Below are 17,519 nucleotides of genomic sequence, written 5' to 3' on the forward strand. Positions count from 1 at the left end.
CTTTTGTGGTGCCATACAGATTTTAGGATTGTTTGTTCTAGCTTTGTGAAAAATGCTGGTGGTACTTGATAGGGATTGCATTAAATCCATATATTGCTTTGGGTAGTAAGGACATTTTTTAATATATTTTTAAATGTTTCTTTATTTTTGTGAGAGAGGGAGAGAGAAAGAGAGAGAGAGAGAGTGCACACAAGTTGGGTGGAGGGGCAGAGAGAGGGAGGCACAGTATCTGAAGCAGGCTCCAGGCTCCAAGCTGTCAGCACAGAGCCTGACACAGGGCTCCAACTCACGAACTGTGAGATCATGACCTGAGCTGAAGTCGGACGCTTAACCCACTGAGCCACCCAGGTGCCCCTGGTAGTATGGACATTTTTAACAGTATTTGTTCTTCCAATCCATGAGCATGGAAATTTTTTTCCATTTCTTTCTATTCAATTACTTGCATCAGTATCGGTATTGTTATAATTTTCAGAGTAGACATCTTTCTCCTCTTTGTTTACATTTATTCTTAGGTAAGTTGTGGGTTTTGGTGCAATTGTAAATGGGATGGATTCCTTAATTTCTCTCTTTCTGCTGCTTCATTATTAATAAATAGAAAAGCAACAGATTTCTACACGTTGATTTTGTATCCTGCAACTTTGCTGAATTCATGTATCAGTTCTGGCAATTGTTTGGTGGAGTCTTTCAGGTTTATAGAGACTATCATGTCATCTGGGAATAGTGAAGGCTTAACTTCTTCCTTGTCAATTTGGATGCCTTTTATTTCCTTTTTGCTATCTGATTGCTGAGGCTAGGACTTCCATTACTATGCTAAATAACAGTGGTGAGGGTGGAAATCGCTTGTTCACGACCTTAGAGGCTCTCAGTTTTTCCCCATTAAGGATGATATAAGCTGTGGGTCTATTGTTTATGGCCTTTATTGGGAGCTATGTTCCATCTATCCCTACATTGTTGAGGGTTTTTATCAAGAATGGATGCTGTATTTTGTCAAATTTTTTTTCTGCATCTATCGACAAGATCATATGGTTCTTACCATTTCTTTTATTAATATGGTGTATTGCATTCATTGATTTGCAAACCACCCTTGCAGCCCAGGAATAAATCCCACTTGATTGTGATGAATAATTCCTTTAATGTACTGTTGGTTTCTATTTGCTTGTTGAGAATTTTTGTATCCATGTTCATCAGGGATATTGCCCTATCATTCTCTTCAGTGGGGTCTTTGTCTGGTTTTAGATTCGAGGTAATGCTGGCCTCGTAAAATGAGTTTGTAAGTTTGCCTTCCATTTCTCTTTTAAGGGACAATTTTAGAATAGATATTAACTTCTTTAAATGTCTGGTAGAGGGCACTTGGGTGGCTCAGTAGTTTAAGCATCCAACTTCAGCTCTGGTGTGTAATGCCCCCAATTTTGAATCCGAGAGACCACCAAGGAGCCGATACCGATGCAAACGCACAAGGGTTTATTTGCAAGCTCGAGCTTGGGCCCAAGTATACCCGACACAGCGGAGCAGGGACTTGGACCCCGAGGTTAAGGGGCGTAGCAGTTTTATAGGCGCCAGTGGCCAATGAGATTGTAACACACACAGAAAGTTGCATAGTCATGTCAGTCCACACGCAGGTGGCCAATTGAATTACAATTTACCCTATAGTAACTGTTTGAACTAGCCTATCACTCTGGTCAGAATTGGCGCGCAAGTTTGGCGGGCAAAGGGCGGGGTTTACATTCTCTGGCGGTTAGGGGTTCTGCATTCCTAAATGAGCCGGTTTCCGGTAAGGGTGCACTCAGCAGCTTGACTAGGGTGGGGGAGTGTCTTAAGCAATAAGCAGGTCATGTGGGGGTTATACATGAGATGGTGGGTGTAGCACAAAATGGAGTTAGTCTTGCTCTGCTTGTCCAGGGGTAGGGGATTTTTGTTAAATTCCTTGGGTCCCACAAGGTCATGATCTCAGACTTCATGAGTTCAAGTCCCACATCAAGACTCTCTGCTGACAGCTCAGAGCCTGGAGCCTGCTTCAGATTCTGTGTCTCCCTCTCTCTCTGCCCCACCCCTGCTTATGCTCTGTCTCTGTCTTTCAACAATGAACAAACATTTTAAAAAAATTAAATGTCTGGTAGAATTTTTCTGGCAAGCTACCTAGCCCTGGATTTTTTTTTTGGGGGGGGGGGGAGATTTTTTCAATACTGTTTCCATTTCTTTGCCAGTTATTGGTTTCTTCAAATTTTCTATTTCTTCCTGTTTCAGTTTTGGTAGTTTATATGTTTCTAGGAATTTATCCTTTTCTTCCAGATTGCTGACTTTGTTGGCATATGATTTTTCATAATATTCTTTTATAATTGTTTATATTTCTGAAGTGTTGGTTGTGATCTCTCCTCTTTCATTCATGACTTTATTTCTGGGGGGTACTTTCTCTTTTCTTTTGAAAGTCTGGCTAAGGGCTTATCAGTTTTATTAATTCTTTCAAAGAACCAGGTCCTATTTTCATTGATCTGTTCTACCGCGGCGGGGGGGGGGGGGGGGGTTGTTAGTATATCATTTATTTCTGCTCTGCTCTTTATTATTTCCCTTCTGCTGGCTTTAGGATTATGTGCTGTTCCCTTTTTAGCTCCTTTAGGAGCTAAACATTAGGTTGTGTATTTGGGACCTCTCTTGCTTCTTGAGAAAGGCCTAGATTGCAGTATACTTCCCTCTTAAGACTGCCTTTGCTAATCCCAAAGGTTTTGGGCTTTCATGTTTTCATTTTCACTTGCTTCCATATATTTTTTATTTCTTCTTTAATTTTATAGGTAACCATTCATTCTTTAGTACGATTTTATTTAACTTCCATGTGTTTGAGGGCTGACCAAATTTTTCTTGTGGTTGTCTTCTAATTTCATAGAGTCCTTTGCCCATTTTTCATCACAATGGTGTTTTTCTGTATTAATGAGATGTAGAAATTTGTTATATATTCTGGATATTAACACATCATCAACTATATCCTTTGAAAATATTGTCTGTTGTTTGTGGGATGCCTTATCTCTCTGTTGATAGTGACCTGTGATGTACAAAATTTCTTAAATTTGATCAAGTAATTTCTGTGTTTTTTCTTTTCTTGCCTGTGGTTTTCATGTTGTACCCAAATAATCAATGCCAAATCCAAAGTTATGAACTTTTTTGTCATGTTTTCTTCTAAGAGTTTCATAGTTCTAGCTGACAGTTGAGGTCTTTGATCCTTTTTGAGTCAATTTTTGTAAATGGTGTACATGAAGGGTTCTGTTTCATTCTTTTGCATGTGGATATCCAGTTTCACCACACCATGTTTTGAACCACCTGTCCTCTCCCCATGAATGTTCTTGTCACCCGTTGAAAATCATTTGATCACATATGCAAAGGTCTCTCTCCAGGTTCTATATTTTCTTCCATTGTTATGTCCCTATTTATGCCAATATCATTCTGTTTTGTTTGTTGTAGCCTTGTAGTAAGTTTTAGAACCAGGAAGTCCTCCAACCGTTTGTTTGTTTGTTTGTTTGTTCTCCAAGGTTATTCTGGCTGCTTGGAGTGCCTTGAGTTTCCACCTGAATTTTAGGATGGATTTATCTCTTTCAGCAAAAACTATATTTTTTTGGATTTTTATTGGGATTGCATTGAATCTGTAGATTATTTTAGGGAGCATTGACATCTTATTATGAACTGTATCAGTTCATGAAACTCTTCCATTTATTTGTGTCTTCTAGAATAGCTTTCAGCAGCATTTTTTAGTTTTCCGTATAAAGACTTTTACTTCCTTGTTTAAGTTTATTCTTAAATACTTTGTTCTTTTTGATGCTGCGCTAAAAGGAATTGTTTCCTTAATCCTCTGTGGGTTGCTCATTGGTAGCACAGATATTCATTATCTTTCATGATAAAATAAGCATCTCAACAAGTTGTATATGGAAGGGATGTACCTTGGGGCATCTGGGTGGCTCAGTCCATTAAGTGTCTGACTCTTGATCTTGGTTTAGGTTACGATCTCACAGTTTGTGGGCTCCAGACCCACGTCATGCTGTGCACTGACAGTGTGGAGCCTGTTTGGGGTTCTGTCTCTCCCTCTGTCTGACTCTCCCACCCCTCTGTCTCTCTCAAAATAAATAAATAAACTTAAAAAAAAAAAGAGAGAGAAGGAATGTACCTCAATATAATTGAGGCCATATATGAGCAATCCACGGTAACATTACACTCACCAGGGCAAGGTTGAAAGCTTTCCCACTACAATCAAGAAGATCAGGGGCGCCTGGGTGGCTCAGTCGGTTAAGCATCCAACTTCAACTCAGGTCACGATCTCGCGGTCCGTGAGTTCGAGCCCCGTGTCGGGCTCTGGGCTGATGGCTCAGAGCCTGGAGCCTGCTTAACATTCTGTGTCTCCCTCTCTCTCTGCCCCTCCCCCATTCATGCTCTGTCTCTCTCTGTCTCAAAAATAAATAAACGTTAAAAAAAAAAGAAGATCAGAGTGCCCACGCTCACCTCTCCTTTTCAAAATAGCACTGGAATAAAAATCCCTGTGAAATTGTCAGCATTTCTACTTATAGGTCATGCCATCAGTAAAGTGAGAACAGATTGCTTGTAATTTTTCTTAATTTTACTGCTTGTAACAATTTTTCTGATGGTAGCCATTTTCTAACCTATGGATCTCAGATCAATCATTCAATTTGAACAAAGGCCTTCCCCTGGTCACCTTCTCCATAGTAGAATTCTCCCTGAGTACCCTGTTTGGTCTCTTATTAGCACTGATGAAGACTTTAATTAGCTTACTAAATTGTCCCCTTATTCACTTCCTGACTCTGCTATGAGAATGTAAGTTCCAAGCAGGAAGGACCTGTTGCATAATGCTTTCCCGTATTTCATTAATTGCTGTGTCCTCACTTACAGCATGGTTCCTAGCAATAAATAGGAGGTCCAACTTGAAAAAAAAAATACTAATTGAATAAATAGTTGTTATGTCTAAATCTGTGAATAAATATCTACAGCATCTAACCACACTTCAAGGCAGCATAAGTTGAATATTAATGGAAAGAAAAACTTGCTATGGCAAGTGGGGAAATATATGATAAATTAATCTTTCCTAAAACAAAATGACAGGCTTGAAATTTTATTCTTGACTGGCAGTAGTCTTACAATGGTGCTAAAGCTGTTTTGTTTTGTTTTCTTTTGTTTTGTTTTGTTTATGTCGCATCTTTCTGACCCTCATTATGTGATTTGGCCTAATAGTATCTTTATATAGGTATTTTTAAAAGATTTTGTGGAAATTCCCAGTGAATTTAATTAAGCAAGAATCAGTGTTGGCAGCTTTCCAATTGTAGGACTTAATGAGGAATGTGGTTAGAAGGAATAAAATGTCCAGTGATGGTTGCCTGCATGGGGAAGAAGAGGCTATGCTCTTAACAACTGATCCACATTTTTGAGGACGTTTTTGTTAGGCTTAAAGCATTACCTAAGGAGAAGCCCAAGCATGTCTCTTAAAATATCAAGTCGGCTAATCTGACCAAACCAACACTATAGAGTGAGGATGACTAAGCTGTTGAATGGTATTTTTCTATTTAGAAATTAGAGGCAAAGAAGTTGCTTGAGAAAAATGGGAGATGGCTGGTGACTATTTTTCTTATGTAAGGATAGTTAGTTCACTACCCTTTTGATATGTTATCCTAATGTGATAAATTTTTGTTTTCTCTGTGGACCATGGAATTCCTAGGAAGTGATCTAAAATCTAAAAGCAACCTTCTGAATAACCAGGAGACCTTATGGAGAAAACGGATAGACAGCCGAATGAAATAAAATATATCCTCAAGTAATAAGGTAGCTTTTGCCCTCTCTTGTCAAACTGGATGACAGAAGAAATCCAGGTTGCTGGGAATGAGTAGAAAGTGTTCCTTCAGATTGTAGACCTGCTTTCACAAGTTAAGACTAAAAGTAAGTCCTGGAAACCAGCCTTTGCAATTGTGTGACTCTCTTTATTATGTAAAAGTGAGATCATCTTTAGATGAAGCAAACTTTGATTCCGATTCTGGTTTAATCATTTAAAAATGGCTGACCTTGGGAAAATTAACTAGGTGATCTGAGCCTCAGTTTGTTCACCTGCGAACTGGGAATTATAGTTCATCTTATGGTCACGTGAACTGTGATTCATTGAGTTGTGAGTGTGTGATTGGTATCCACTGTAGACATTGTGAGCAGTGGAGTGATAGATCAGAATCTGATTTAAAAAGGATCAATTGGGCTGCATGAGCAGAATGTACTGATGGAGGCCAGAGTACAAGGGGAGGGATGTAGCAGGAGACCAGTGGAGTGGGTCAGGAGAAGTGGGGAGGGAAGGGAAATGATCAAATTTATGATATGTTTTAAAGGGCATTAATAGTATTTGCTAAAGGTATCAATATGTGACATGAAGATAAGAAAGACATAAAGGCACTGTGATATTTCTTGTCTGAGCAATGACATTTAATCAATTGTGGAACACTAGATTTATGGTGAAAAATGAAAAATTTAGTTTTATAAGTACAGAACTGATATCCTATTGGAGATGTCCAAAGTTAGAGATGTTGCATATGTGAAGTTTATTTTTTTTTAACGTTTATTTATTTTTGAGAGACAGACATAGGATGTGAGCAGGGGAGGGGTAGAGAGAGAGGGAGACACAGAATCTGAAGCGGACTTCAGGCTCCGAGCTGTCAGCACAGAGCCCGACGCGGGCTCGAACTCACGAACCGTGAGATCATGACCTGAGCCGAAGTCAGTTGCCCAACCGACGGAGCCACCCAGGCGCCCCAGTGAAATTTAAAAATTAAGGGGAGACATAAGGGTGGAATGCTTTCACATTTATTGGTCAGAAAAAGGGGGATATCCAACCAAAGACCCTAATAAAGAGGGATGAGACACTCCAGGGCGGTGACCTTCCATTCTGAATTTCATCCACTCACTTGAAATATGCCAGTTACCTTATATGGTTCTCAAGTTTTTCACTTTTGTGACTTTAAGAACTGTGCACCGGGGTGCCTGGGTGGCGCAGTCGGTTAAGCGTCCGACTTCAACCAGGTCACGATCTCGCGGTCCGTGAGTTCGAGGCCCGCGTCGGGCTCTGGGCTGATGGCTCAGAGCCTGGAGCCTGTTTCCGATTCTGTGTCTCCCTCTCTCTCTGCCCCTCGCCCTTTCATGCTCTGTCTCTCTCTGTCCCAAAAATAAATAAACGTTGAAAAAAAAAAAATTAAAAAAAAAAAAAAAAAAGAACTGTGCACCTTTCCATGGAATTCTCTTGTCCTCTTTTTTGTCCTTCCACTTTTGCTCTAGATAACTCAGCTAAAGCATTGCTTCTTCTGGGATGTCTTCATTGATTGCTCTTTGATTGATATATTCCTACACTGTGTGTCACTTATTACATTGGCGATCATTATGTATGCTCTTTCAGAGTGTAGGAAACCATGGCTTATTTAACTTGGGAATCACAGCACCAGTGGAATACTCCACACAAACAGGTAGTCTTCTACTTTTTTTAAATTGATGAATCAATAAAAGATTAATCTTATTATGCATTTAAGTTTCCCTCCTTGTTTTCTAGGAAACCTACATCTAATATGTGAATCAGGTCCTATACAGACTGGATGGAATCAAAGAACAACGTAACTTTCTTTGTCCTCCTGGGCCTCACACAGGATGGAAAGGAACAGAAGTTTCTGTGTGTTATATTCTTGCTCTTCTATATTTTGACGGTGGTGGGCAACCTGCTCATTGTGGTGACTATAGCTGTCAGTAAGACGCTGGGCTCCCCTATGTACTTGTTTCTTGCTAACTTATCTTTTATGGATGTCACTTATTCGTCTTGCATTTCCCCCAGATTGATTTCGGACTTGTTCTTTGGGGAAAATACCATATCCTTCCAATCTTGTATGACCCAGCTATTTGTAGAGCACTTTTTTGGTGGATCAGAGGTCTTTCTTCTGCTGGTGATGGCCTATGACCGCTATGTGGCCATCTGTAAGCCCTTGCATTATTTGGTTGTCATGAGACAGTGGGTGTGTGTTGTGCTCCTGGTAGGCTCCTGGGTTGGAGGTTTTCTGCATTCAGCCATTCAAGTTAGCACGATTTATAGTCTCCCATTCTGTGGTCCCAATGTCATTGATCATTTCACCTGTGAAATGTACCCCTTACTGGGACTTGCCTGTACTGACACATATGTCATTGGCCTGTTAGTGGTGGCCAATGGAGGGATGATGTGCACAATTGTGTTTGTGCTCTTGCTCATCTCTTATGGTGTCATCTTGCACTCTCTAAAGAACCTTAGTGCGGAAGGGAGGCGGAAAGCCCTCCAGACCTGTGGTTCCCACATCACTGTGGTGGTCTTCTTCTTTGTGCCATGTATTTTCATGTACGTGAGACCTGCTAAGACCTTCCCTATTGACAAATCAGTGAGTGTGTTTTATACAGTCATAACCCCCATGCTGAACCCCCTGATCTATACTCTGAGAAATTCTGAGATGACAAATGCTATGAAGAAGCTCTGGATGAGAAATGTGTTTTCTGTTGGTGTGTAAGTGCATTATCCACCATGAAGAGAATTATCTGACATTGGAGGCCATTTTATAAGAATGTAGATGTCTTTTTAAAATGATTCTGAGATAGGGCGCCTGGGTGGCGCAGTCAGTTAAGCGTCCGACTTCAGCCAGGTCACGATCTCACGGTCCATGAGTTCGAGCGCCGCGTCAGGCTCTGAGCTGATGGCTCAGTTCCCCTGTTCAAAGAACTTAATTATTTTTAAAGGATGAACTGGATAATTGTGCTCTAATAACAATTTCCCTCCCTGGTAGAATCTATAGTCCATTATCCCTTGGAGATTGCTTCATTTAGAAAGGTGCAATACCTTCATAGCAAGGTGTCAACAATACGTGATTATTTAGTAAATTTTTATATGATTACTCTAATTTTCAATCAACTTATGTTTTTTAATTTTTTATGATACTTAGTAATATTTTAGTTATATTCTTGTTATTTCAGGTAATTCTTTTTATTATGCTAATTATAATGTTAATGATGTATAGACTGTCTCGTCAGTAAAATTCTGTTGCCTTATCTGCAAAATATTTTGTGTAACACTTTTGTTTTTATAAGAAAAGTTGATGTGTAATGGATAATAATGAATAGTAAAAGAGAACACCTTACATAATGGGATAAAATGTGAATAAATTACCTACTCATCTCTCAACACGGTCTCTATTCCTCTTTCCCCAGAGGAATTCACTTTATCTGTTTCCTAAGGCTAATAGCCACTCTGACCAGTGTGAGGTGCTGTCTCAGTGTGGTTTTGATTTATATTTCCTTGATTATGAGTGACGTTGAGCATCTTTTCATGTGTCTGTTGGCCATCTGGCTGTCTTCTTTGGAAAAGTGTCTATTCATGTCTTCTGCCCATTTCTTCACTGGCTTATATTTCAGGTGTTGAGTTTGGTGAGTTGTTTATAGATTTTGGATACTGATCCTTTATCTGATATGTTATTTGCAAATACCTTTTCCCATTCCGTTGGTTGCCTTTTAGTTTAGCTGATTGTTTCCTTTGTAGTGCAGAAGCTTTTTATCTTGATGATGTCCCAATACTTCATTTTTGCTTTTAATTCCCTTGCATTTGGAGACATGTCAAAGAAGAAATTGCTGTGGTTGAGGTCAAGGAGGTTGTTGCCTGTTTTCTTCTCTAGAGTTTTGATGGTTTCTTGTCTCACATTTAGGTCTTTCATCCATTTTGAGTTTATTTTTGTGTTTGGTGTAAGAAAGTGGTCTAGTTTCATTCTATCCCTTATGTGTTTTAAAAGCTTGCTATGTGTCCTGAACCTGCAAACACTACTAAATTAAAGAGGGGTCACATAGTGTCCAGGGCCTGGCCCTTCAGGAGGTGTTTTTTGGAGAGTGTTATGTGCTGATTTCATGACTGTGGTTGCTTTATCTCCTTACTCATAGTGATGTTTTGGACCCTCCACCCAGTGTGCTTTGACGGTAGTTTTATAATAGTTCTAATGCTATTTTTTTTCTGTTTATGTCATATCTTTCTGACCCTATTTATCTGATTTGGCCTAGTAGTAATGTTATATAGATATTTTTAAATATTTTTTTCTGGAAATTCCCAGTGAATTTAATAAGCAAGAATCAGTCTTGGACACTTCCTAATTATTAATGAGGAATATGGTTAGAAGAGATAAAATGTCCGGTGATCTTTGCCCATATGGGGAAGAAGATACTATGCTTTTAACAACTGATACGCATTTTTAAGGAGATTTCTGTTAGGCTTAATGCATTACTGAAGGAAGAGCACAAGAATGTCTTTTTTTTTTTATTAAAAAATTCATTTGAAGTATTTTTTACTTCTTTTTCAAGAAAGATAGAGAGAGAAATCATGGGAGGGGCAGAGAGAGGGGGAGAGCAAGAATCCCAAGCAGTCTCTGCACCATCAGCACACAGTCTGATATGTGGCTCGAACTCAACAAACGCAAGATTATGACCTGAGCTAAAATCAAGAGTTAGTTGCTTAACTGACTGAGCCAACCTGGAACCCCAAGAATGTCTCCTAAAATATCAAGTCAGCTAATCTGACCAAACCAACAGTATAGAAAGAGGACCACTAAGCAGTTGATTGACATTATTCTATTTAGAAGTTGGTAGGAAAGAAGTAACTTTAGAAAAGTCTACCCGAGAAATGACTGGCTGCCACTTTTCATATGTAAGAATAGCAATTCCTTTCTTTTTTTGATAAATTATCCTAATGTGATGAATTTTTGTTTTTCTGTGTGGACCATGGAATTCCTAGGAAGTAATCGACAGTGCAAATAAAAGCAACCTTCTGAATAAAGATAAGACTCCATGGAAAAAATGGATAGACAGGTGAATGAAATAAAATATGTCCTCAGGTAACAATGCAGCTTTTTGCCCTTTCCTGTCAAACTGGATGACAGAGGAAATCCAGCTGGCTGTGAATGAGTAAAAAGCATTCCTTCAGATTGTGAACTTGCTTTTACAAGGTAAGACTAAAAGTAGATAGTGGAAACCAGTCTTTGCAATTGTGTGACTCCCCCAGCCTTTTAAAAATTTTTAATGTTTATTTCTTTTTGAGAGAGAGAGAGAGAGAGAGAGAATGAGAATCAGTGGGAGAGGGGCAGAGGGAGAGAGGGAGAAACAGAATCTGAAACAGGTTCCAGTCTCTGAGCTGTCAGCACGGAGCCTGACACGGGGATTGAACTCACAAACTACAAGATCATGACCTGAGGCAAAGTGGGATGCTTAACCAACTTAGCCATCCAGGCTCCCCTGTGTGACTCCCTTTATTAAGTAAAAGTGAGATCACTTTGAGAGAAAGCAAACTTTGATTCCAATTCTGGTTTTATCACTTACAAATGTGTGACCTTGGGAAAATTAATTAGAAGTCCTTAGCCTCAATCTGTTCACCTATGAAATGGAGATTATAGTTCCTGTTATTGTAAGATGAACTGTGATTTATTAAGTGGTGACTATGCGATTGGAATCCATATAAGTGTTGTGAGCAGTTATCAGAATCAGATTTAAAATGGATCATTTTTAAGCTGCATCAGAACAAATTGATGGAGACCAGAATGAAAAGGGAATAACGTTCAAGAGGCTAATGCAGTGAGCCAGAGAAAGGGAGGAGGGGAGGGAAGTGATAAAATTTGTGAAATATTTCATTCTGTGTTTTTAATTTAATTTATTAAAGAGAGATACAGTAAACAAGTGGGAGAGTGGGGCAGAAGGAGAAAGAGAGAATCTCTAGCAAGCTCCATGCTGAGCGAGGAGTCTGACAGGGGTCAATCACATGATCATGGGATCATGATCTGAGCTGAAATCAAGAGTCAGACACTCAAGTGACAGAGCCACCCAGGTAGACCAATGTGATATATTTTAAAGGGGGTTAATAAGGGTGTTAAAGGTATCAATATGTGATAAGAGAACAAGAAAAGCATGAAGGACACTGTGATATTTCTTATCTGAGCAATGACATGGAGGTGGTACCATTTAATGATGTGGGGAACATGTATGTTTATTGATGAAAATTAATATTAGTTTCATAAGCACTGAATTGGTATCTAATTGGAGATGTCTGAATTTGGATATGTTGTATATATGAAGTTTAAAAATTAAGAGAGTGATACAACACTGGAGTGTTTCCTCATTTGTTGGCATTTATCAGTCAGGAAAAGGAGGCATATCCAACCAAAGATACTAATAAAGCGGTCTCAGTGAGGGAAGAGACAATCCAGGAGTGACCTTCCATTCCTAATTTGATCTACTCACTTTGAATATATCAGTTACGTTAAATGCCTCTCAAGTATTTCACTTTTGGGACTTTATAAACTGTGTAACTTTCCATGGAATTCCCTTGCCGTCTTTTGTTGTCTTTTCACTTTTCCTTCAAAACTCAGCTAAGATATTTGTTCATCTGGGAAGCCTGCTTTGATTCCTGTTTTGTTGATATATTCCTACACCAACCTTTGCATTGTGCATCTATTTTTAATGAGACTTATTACCTTCATGATTATTATTTATGATATCACTGAGCATAGGAAACCATAGCTTACTCAACTTGGAAATCACAAAGTCTGTGAAACATATGACACAAACAACTATTTCCACATTATTTTAACTGTGTGAATGAATAAGATATAAATCGATTGTTCCATGGATCCCTACTTTGTTGAGGACTTTTATCAAGAATGGATGCCATATTTTGTCACATACTTTTTCTGCATCTATTGACAGGATCATATGGTTCCTATCCTTTCTTTTATTAATATGGTGGATCACACTGATTTGTGTTGTAGTCCAGGAATAAATCCCACTTGATTGTGGTGAGTAATAATTCCTTTAATGTACTGTTGTATTCAATTTGCTAATACCTTGTTGAGAATTTTTGCATCCATGTTCATCATGGATATTGGCTTGTCATTCTCCTTTTTAGTAGGGTCTTTGTCTGATTTTGGAATCAAAGTAATGCTGGCCTTGTAAAATGAATTTGGAAGTTTTCCTTCTATTTCTGTTTTGGAAAAGTTTGAGAAGAATAGGTATTAACTCTTTTTAAATGTCTGGTAGAATTTTGCTGGCACAAAAAGCCCCGGACTTTTTTTGTTGGGAGATTTTTGACTGCTGATTCCATTTCTTTGCTGGTTAGGGTTTTGTTCAAATTTTCTATTTCTTCCTGTTTGAGTTTTGCGAGTTTATGAGTTTCTGAATTTGTCCGTTTCTTCCAGATTGCCCAGTTTTTTGGCATAGTAATCTTTTCTAATTGTTTGTATTTCTGTGATCTTGGTTATGATCCCTCCTTGTTCATTCATGATTTTATCTCCTTGGGACCTTTCTCTTTTATTCCTGAGAAGTCTGGCTAGGGGTTTATCAATTTTGTTAACTCTTTCTAGGAACCAGTTCTTAGTTTTGTTGATGTGTGATACTGTTTTGTTTGTTTTTGTTACATCCTATTTTCATTGATCTGTTCTACTGGGGGGGGGGGGGGGCGGCGGTTGTTAGTATATCATTTATTTCTGCTCTAATCTTTATTATTTCCCTACCTCTGCTGGCCTTGGGCTTTATTTGCTGTTCCTTTTCTGTCTCTTTCAGGTGTAAGGCTAGGTTGTGTTTTTGAGATCTTTCTTGCATCTTGAGGTAGGCCTGGATAGCTATATACTGCCCTCCTATGACCATGTTCACTGCATCCTAACAGTTTTGGACTATCATGTTTCATTTTCATTTTCATTTTCTTACATGTATTTACTTCTTTAATTTCCTGGTTAACCCATTCATTGTTTAGTAGAATGTCTTTAACCTTCATGTATTTGAGGTCTTTCCAAATTTTGTCTTTTGGTTGACTTCAAGTTTCATTTCATTGTGGTCTGAAAATATGCATGGTATGATCTCAATTATTTGTACTTGTTGAGGCCTGATTTGTGAACCAGTATGTGATCTATTCTGGAGAATGTTCCATTTGCACTTGAAAAAAATGTGTATTCTACTGCTTTAGGATGAAATGTTCTAAATATATCTGTTAAGTCCATGTGGTCACTCAAAGCCATTGTTTCCTTGATTTTCTGCTTAATCTGTCCATTGTTATCAGTGGGGTGTTAAAGTCCCTACTCTTACTGTTTTATTATCAATTAGTTTCTTTATATATATTATTAAATTTTTTTATATATTTATCTTCTTCCATGTGGGTGCATAAATATTTACAATTGTTAGATCTTATTGCCAGACAGTTCCTTTCATCTTGAAAAAGTGCCCTTCTTCATTTATTGTTAGAATCTTTGACTTAAAATCTAGTTTGTCTGATATAAGTAAGGTTGCTCTGGCTTTCTTTTGATGTACATTAGCATAATAAATTGTTCTCCAACTCCTCACTTTCAATCTTCAAGTGTGTTTAGGTCTAAAATGCACCTTTGTAGGAAGCATGTAGACGGTTTTTTATCCATTCTTATATCCTATATCTTTTGATTGGAACATTTAGTCCATTTACATTTAGAGTGATTTTTGATAGATATGAACTTAGTGCCATTGTATTACCTGTAAAGTTAGTGTTTCTGGAGATTTTCTCTGTTCCTTCTACTCTTTGTTCCTATTGATCTTTCTCTCCCACTCAAAGGGTCCCCTTTAATATTTCTGCAGGACTGGTTTAGTGGTCACAAAATCCTTTAGTTTTTGTTTGGGAAACTCTTTAGCTCTCTATTCTGAATGAGAGCGTTGCTGGATAAAGTATTCTTGGCTCTATATGTTTCCCATTCAGCATGTTGAATATATCATGCCACTCATTTCTGTCCTGCCAAGTTTCTGTAGACAGATTTGCTGCTAACCTTATTTATCTTCCTTTGTAGGTTAGGGACTCTTTAGCCTTTCTGCTTTCAGAATTGTTTCCTTATCTTTGTATTTTGCAAATTTTATTACAATATGTCTTGATATTGGCCTGTTTTTATTGATCTTGAAGGGAGTTTTCTGTGCCTCCTGGATTTGAATGTCTGTTTCCTTCCCCAGATTAGGTAAGTTTTCAGCTATACTTTGCTCAAAAAAACCTTCTGTACTTTTTCTTCTCTTCTTTGGAGACTACTATGACACAAACATTATTATGATTTATGGAGTCACTGAGTTTCCTAAGTCTACATTGATGATCCAATGTTTTTCCTCCCCTTTCTTTTAAGCTTCATTATTTTCCATAATTCTATCTTCTATATCACTAATTCATTCCTCTGCTTCTTCCATTCTCGTTATCATTGCCTCCAGCTAGTTTTGCATCTCAGTTATAGCATTTTTTACTATCAGCCTGACTAATTTTAAGACTTCTAGCTCTGTGGTAATGGTCTCCCTGGTGTCTTCTATGCTTTCCTCAAGCCCAGCTAGTAACCTTATGATTGTTGTTTTAAATTCTGGATCAGGCATATATTATATCTGTTTTAATTAGATCCCTGTCCATGACCTCCTCTTGTTCTTTCTTTCAGGATGGAGTCCTCCATTTTGGCATTTTGTTTATGTCTCTGCTTCTGTGTGCTAGGAAAGCCTGTTCTGTTTCCTGCTCCTGAGGATAATGGCTATATTAAGAATAGGTCATATACTGTCCAGAGCCCAGAACTTCAGGAAGTGTTTCTGGCATATGCTGTGTACATTCTACTGTTGTGTTTTGGCTGCTCTTTCCCTCAGGTTAGTCCTCTGAAGACTTTCTTCTTGCCTGCAGTGGCATATGTTTGGATGTATCCACTGTGTGGTGAGTTTTAACAAGGTCTGTTTTGGTCTGCTTGTTAAAAGAGGCTAGATCCTATTTCCCCTAGAACTGAAGCTTTGCAGCACTCTGTGGTCTGTAAACTTGAGGCATGCAGGGGGTTTGGGTTGGTCTTCTCAGGGAAGGGCCTGCTACTGCTCTGACTCTCAGGCACACTTGTCCTAGTTCAGAAGCACCTGCAGGACACAGGTTTCGGGGCTTGGTGTAGGCGGCTTAAGCCTCCACTGTGGGTACTGTGCTGTTCACTGAAGTCTCTCTGTGCTGAAGGAGAGGGGAGTTCCTACCCCTTGCTGTACAGGAAGCCCTAACAGATGAGCAAACAATCTCTTCTTGTTTGTCCCAGGCTTCCCTCAGATGCCTGCCTTCCCCCTATGTCTGAGCTATCTACCCAGCCTGTTGTGCAGTGCTCCTCTGGAAGAGGATCACACCAGGCTGGGGCTGGTGACACTTTGTCCCAGAAGGGCAGTTGCACCAAATGTGCAGGAGGTGGACTTTATGGTAAAGCTCAGAAAAGAAAACTAGCATCCAGGTTAGCTTCCCTTAGTAGGCATCTCTGCTTGTAGGCCAATGAACAAGGCAGCTCAGTGGTGCCCACTGGCTCTTTTGTCCCTGGAGAGGCAGTGCCACCTCTCCCAAATACACTCCAATAAGGGGAACTATCTCTCCCAATGTGACCCAGGGGATCCTCATACCATGCTGTCCACTCCTGGGCCTCTGTCCTCCTTACCCATTGGAGCACCTATATGCCCACCCAGCTCCACCCTAGTGGAGCAATAGCACAGACTTCTAAAACATTGAGATTCACTGCTTGTAAAAACTTCTGATAAACAGTCCCTCTCATTTTCCCCAACAGTGGTTTTGGGGAAGTGTTTTCCTTGTGAAATGCCCTGCACTCCATTCTGTCTCTCATTCTCTCCCTCCCTCTCTCTCTCTCCCCTCTCTTCCTGATCAGGGCTCCCTCCACCCTGTAGCACTGGCCATTCTTTTCTACCTCAAATCACATCTCCACTCTTCCTACCTTCTTCAGTGTGGCCTCTTTACTCTCTCTACTTGCGCAGTTTGTCCTCTCAGGCCTCACATTGATTCCCTGGGTGTTCAGGACGATTTGATATTTATCCACCTGTGTTTGAGGGACAAGGCAAGTGTAGGATCCTCCTACTACTCCACCATCTTAACTCCCTGAGAGGTTTTTTTTTTTTTTTAATCATGAAAAGATATTGAATGTCTGTGCTACCAATGAACAAGCCAGAGAGGATGAAGAAAACAATTCCATTTACAACAGCACCAAACGAACAAAATACTTAGGATAAACTTAAACAAGGAGGAGAAAGTCTTCTTCACTGAAAAACAACAAAGTGTTGCTGAACAATCTACTAAAAAACACAAATAAAAGGGAAGACATTCCTGAAATCATATAATTCATGTTATTAAGATGTCAATGCTGCCTTGGGCACCTGGGTGGCTCAGTCAGTTAAGTGTCCAACTCTTGGTTTCAGCTCAAGTCATAAGCTCATGCTTTATGGGATCAAACCTCACATCAGGGCTGTCGATGCAGAGCCTGCTTGGTATTCTCTCTCTCCCTCTCTTTCTGCCACTCCCCTGATTCTCTCTTTTTCTCAAAATAAATAAACATTTAAAAAAAACATGTCAATGCTAACTAAAGTGATCTACAGATTCAATGCAATCCCTATCAAAATAAAAAAAAAAAAAGTTTGTTGCTGAAACAGATAAATCCATCCTAAGATTCTGGTGGAAACTCAATGTACTCCAA

The 17,519-nt window shown here is 39.2% G+C and overlaps 1 protein-coding gene across 1 annotated transcript; it reads left to right on the plus strand.

Annotated features, from left to right (window-relative positions):
* Positions 1–7,607: 7,607 nt before the first annotated feature.
* On the plus strand, positions 7,608–17,166 carry LOC112865172 (olfactory receptor 4A47-like). The gene is made up of 2 exons (XM_025928211.2): positions 7,608–8,507; positions 17,131–17,166. The coding sequence occupies exons 1-2, from the start codon at positions 7,608–7,610 to the stop codon at positions 17,164–17,166; spliced, it is 936 nt and encodes a 311-aa protein (XP_025783996.2).
* The last annotated feature ends 353 nt before the right edge of the window (positions 17,167–17,519 follow it).

Source organism: Puma concolor, chromosome D1 (assembly GCF_028749965.1).
Source record: "Puma concolor isolate L17-30 chromosome D1, mPumCon1.1.hap2, whole genome shotgun sequence".
Lineage (NCBI taxonomy): Eukaryota > Metazoa > Chordata > Mammalia > Carnivora > Felidae > Puma > Puma concolor.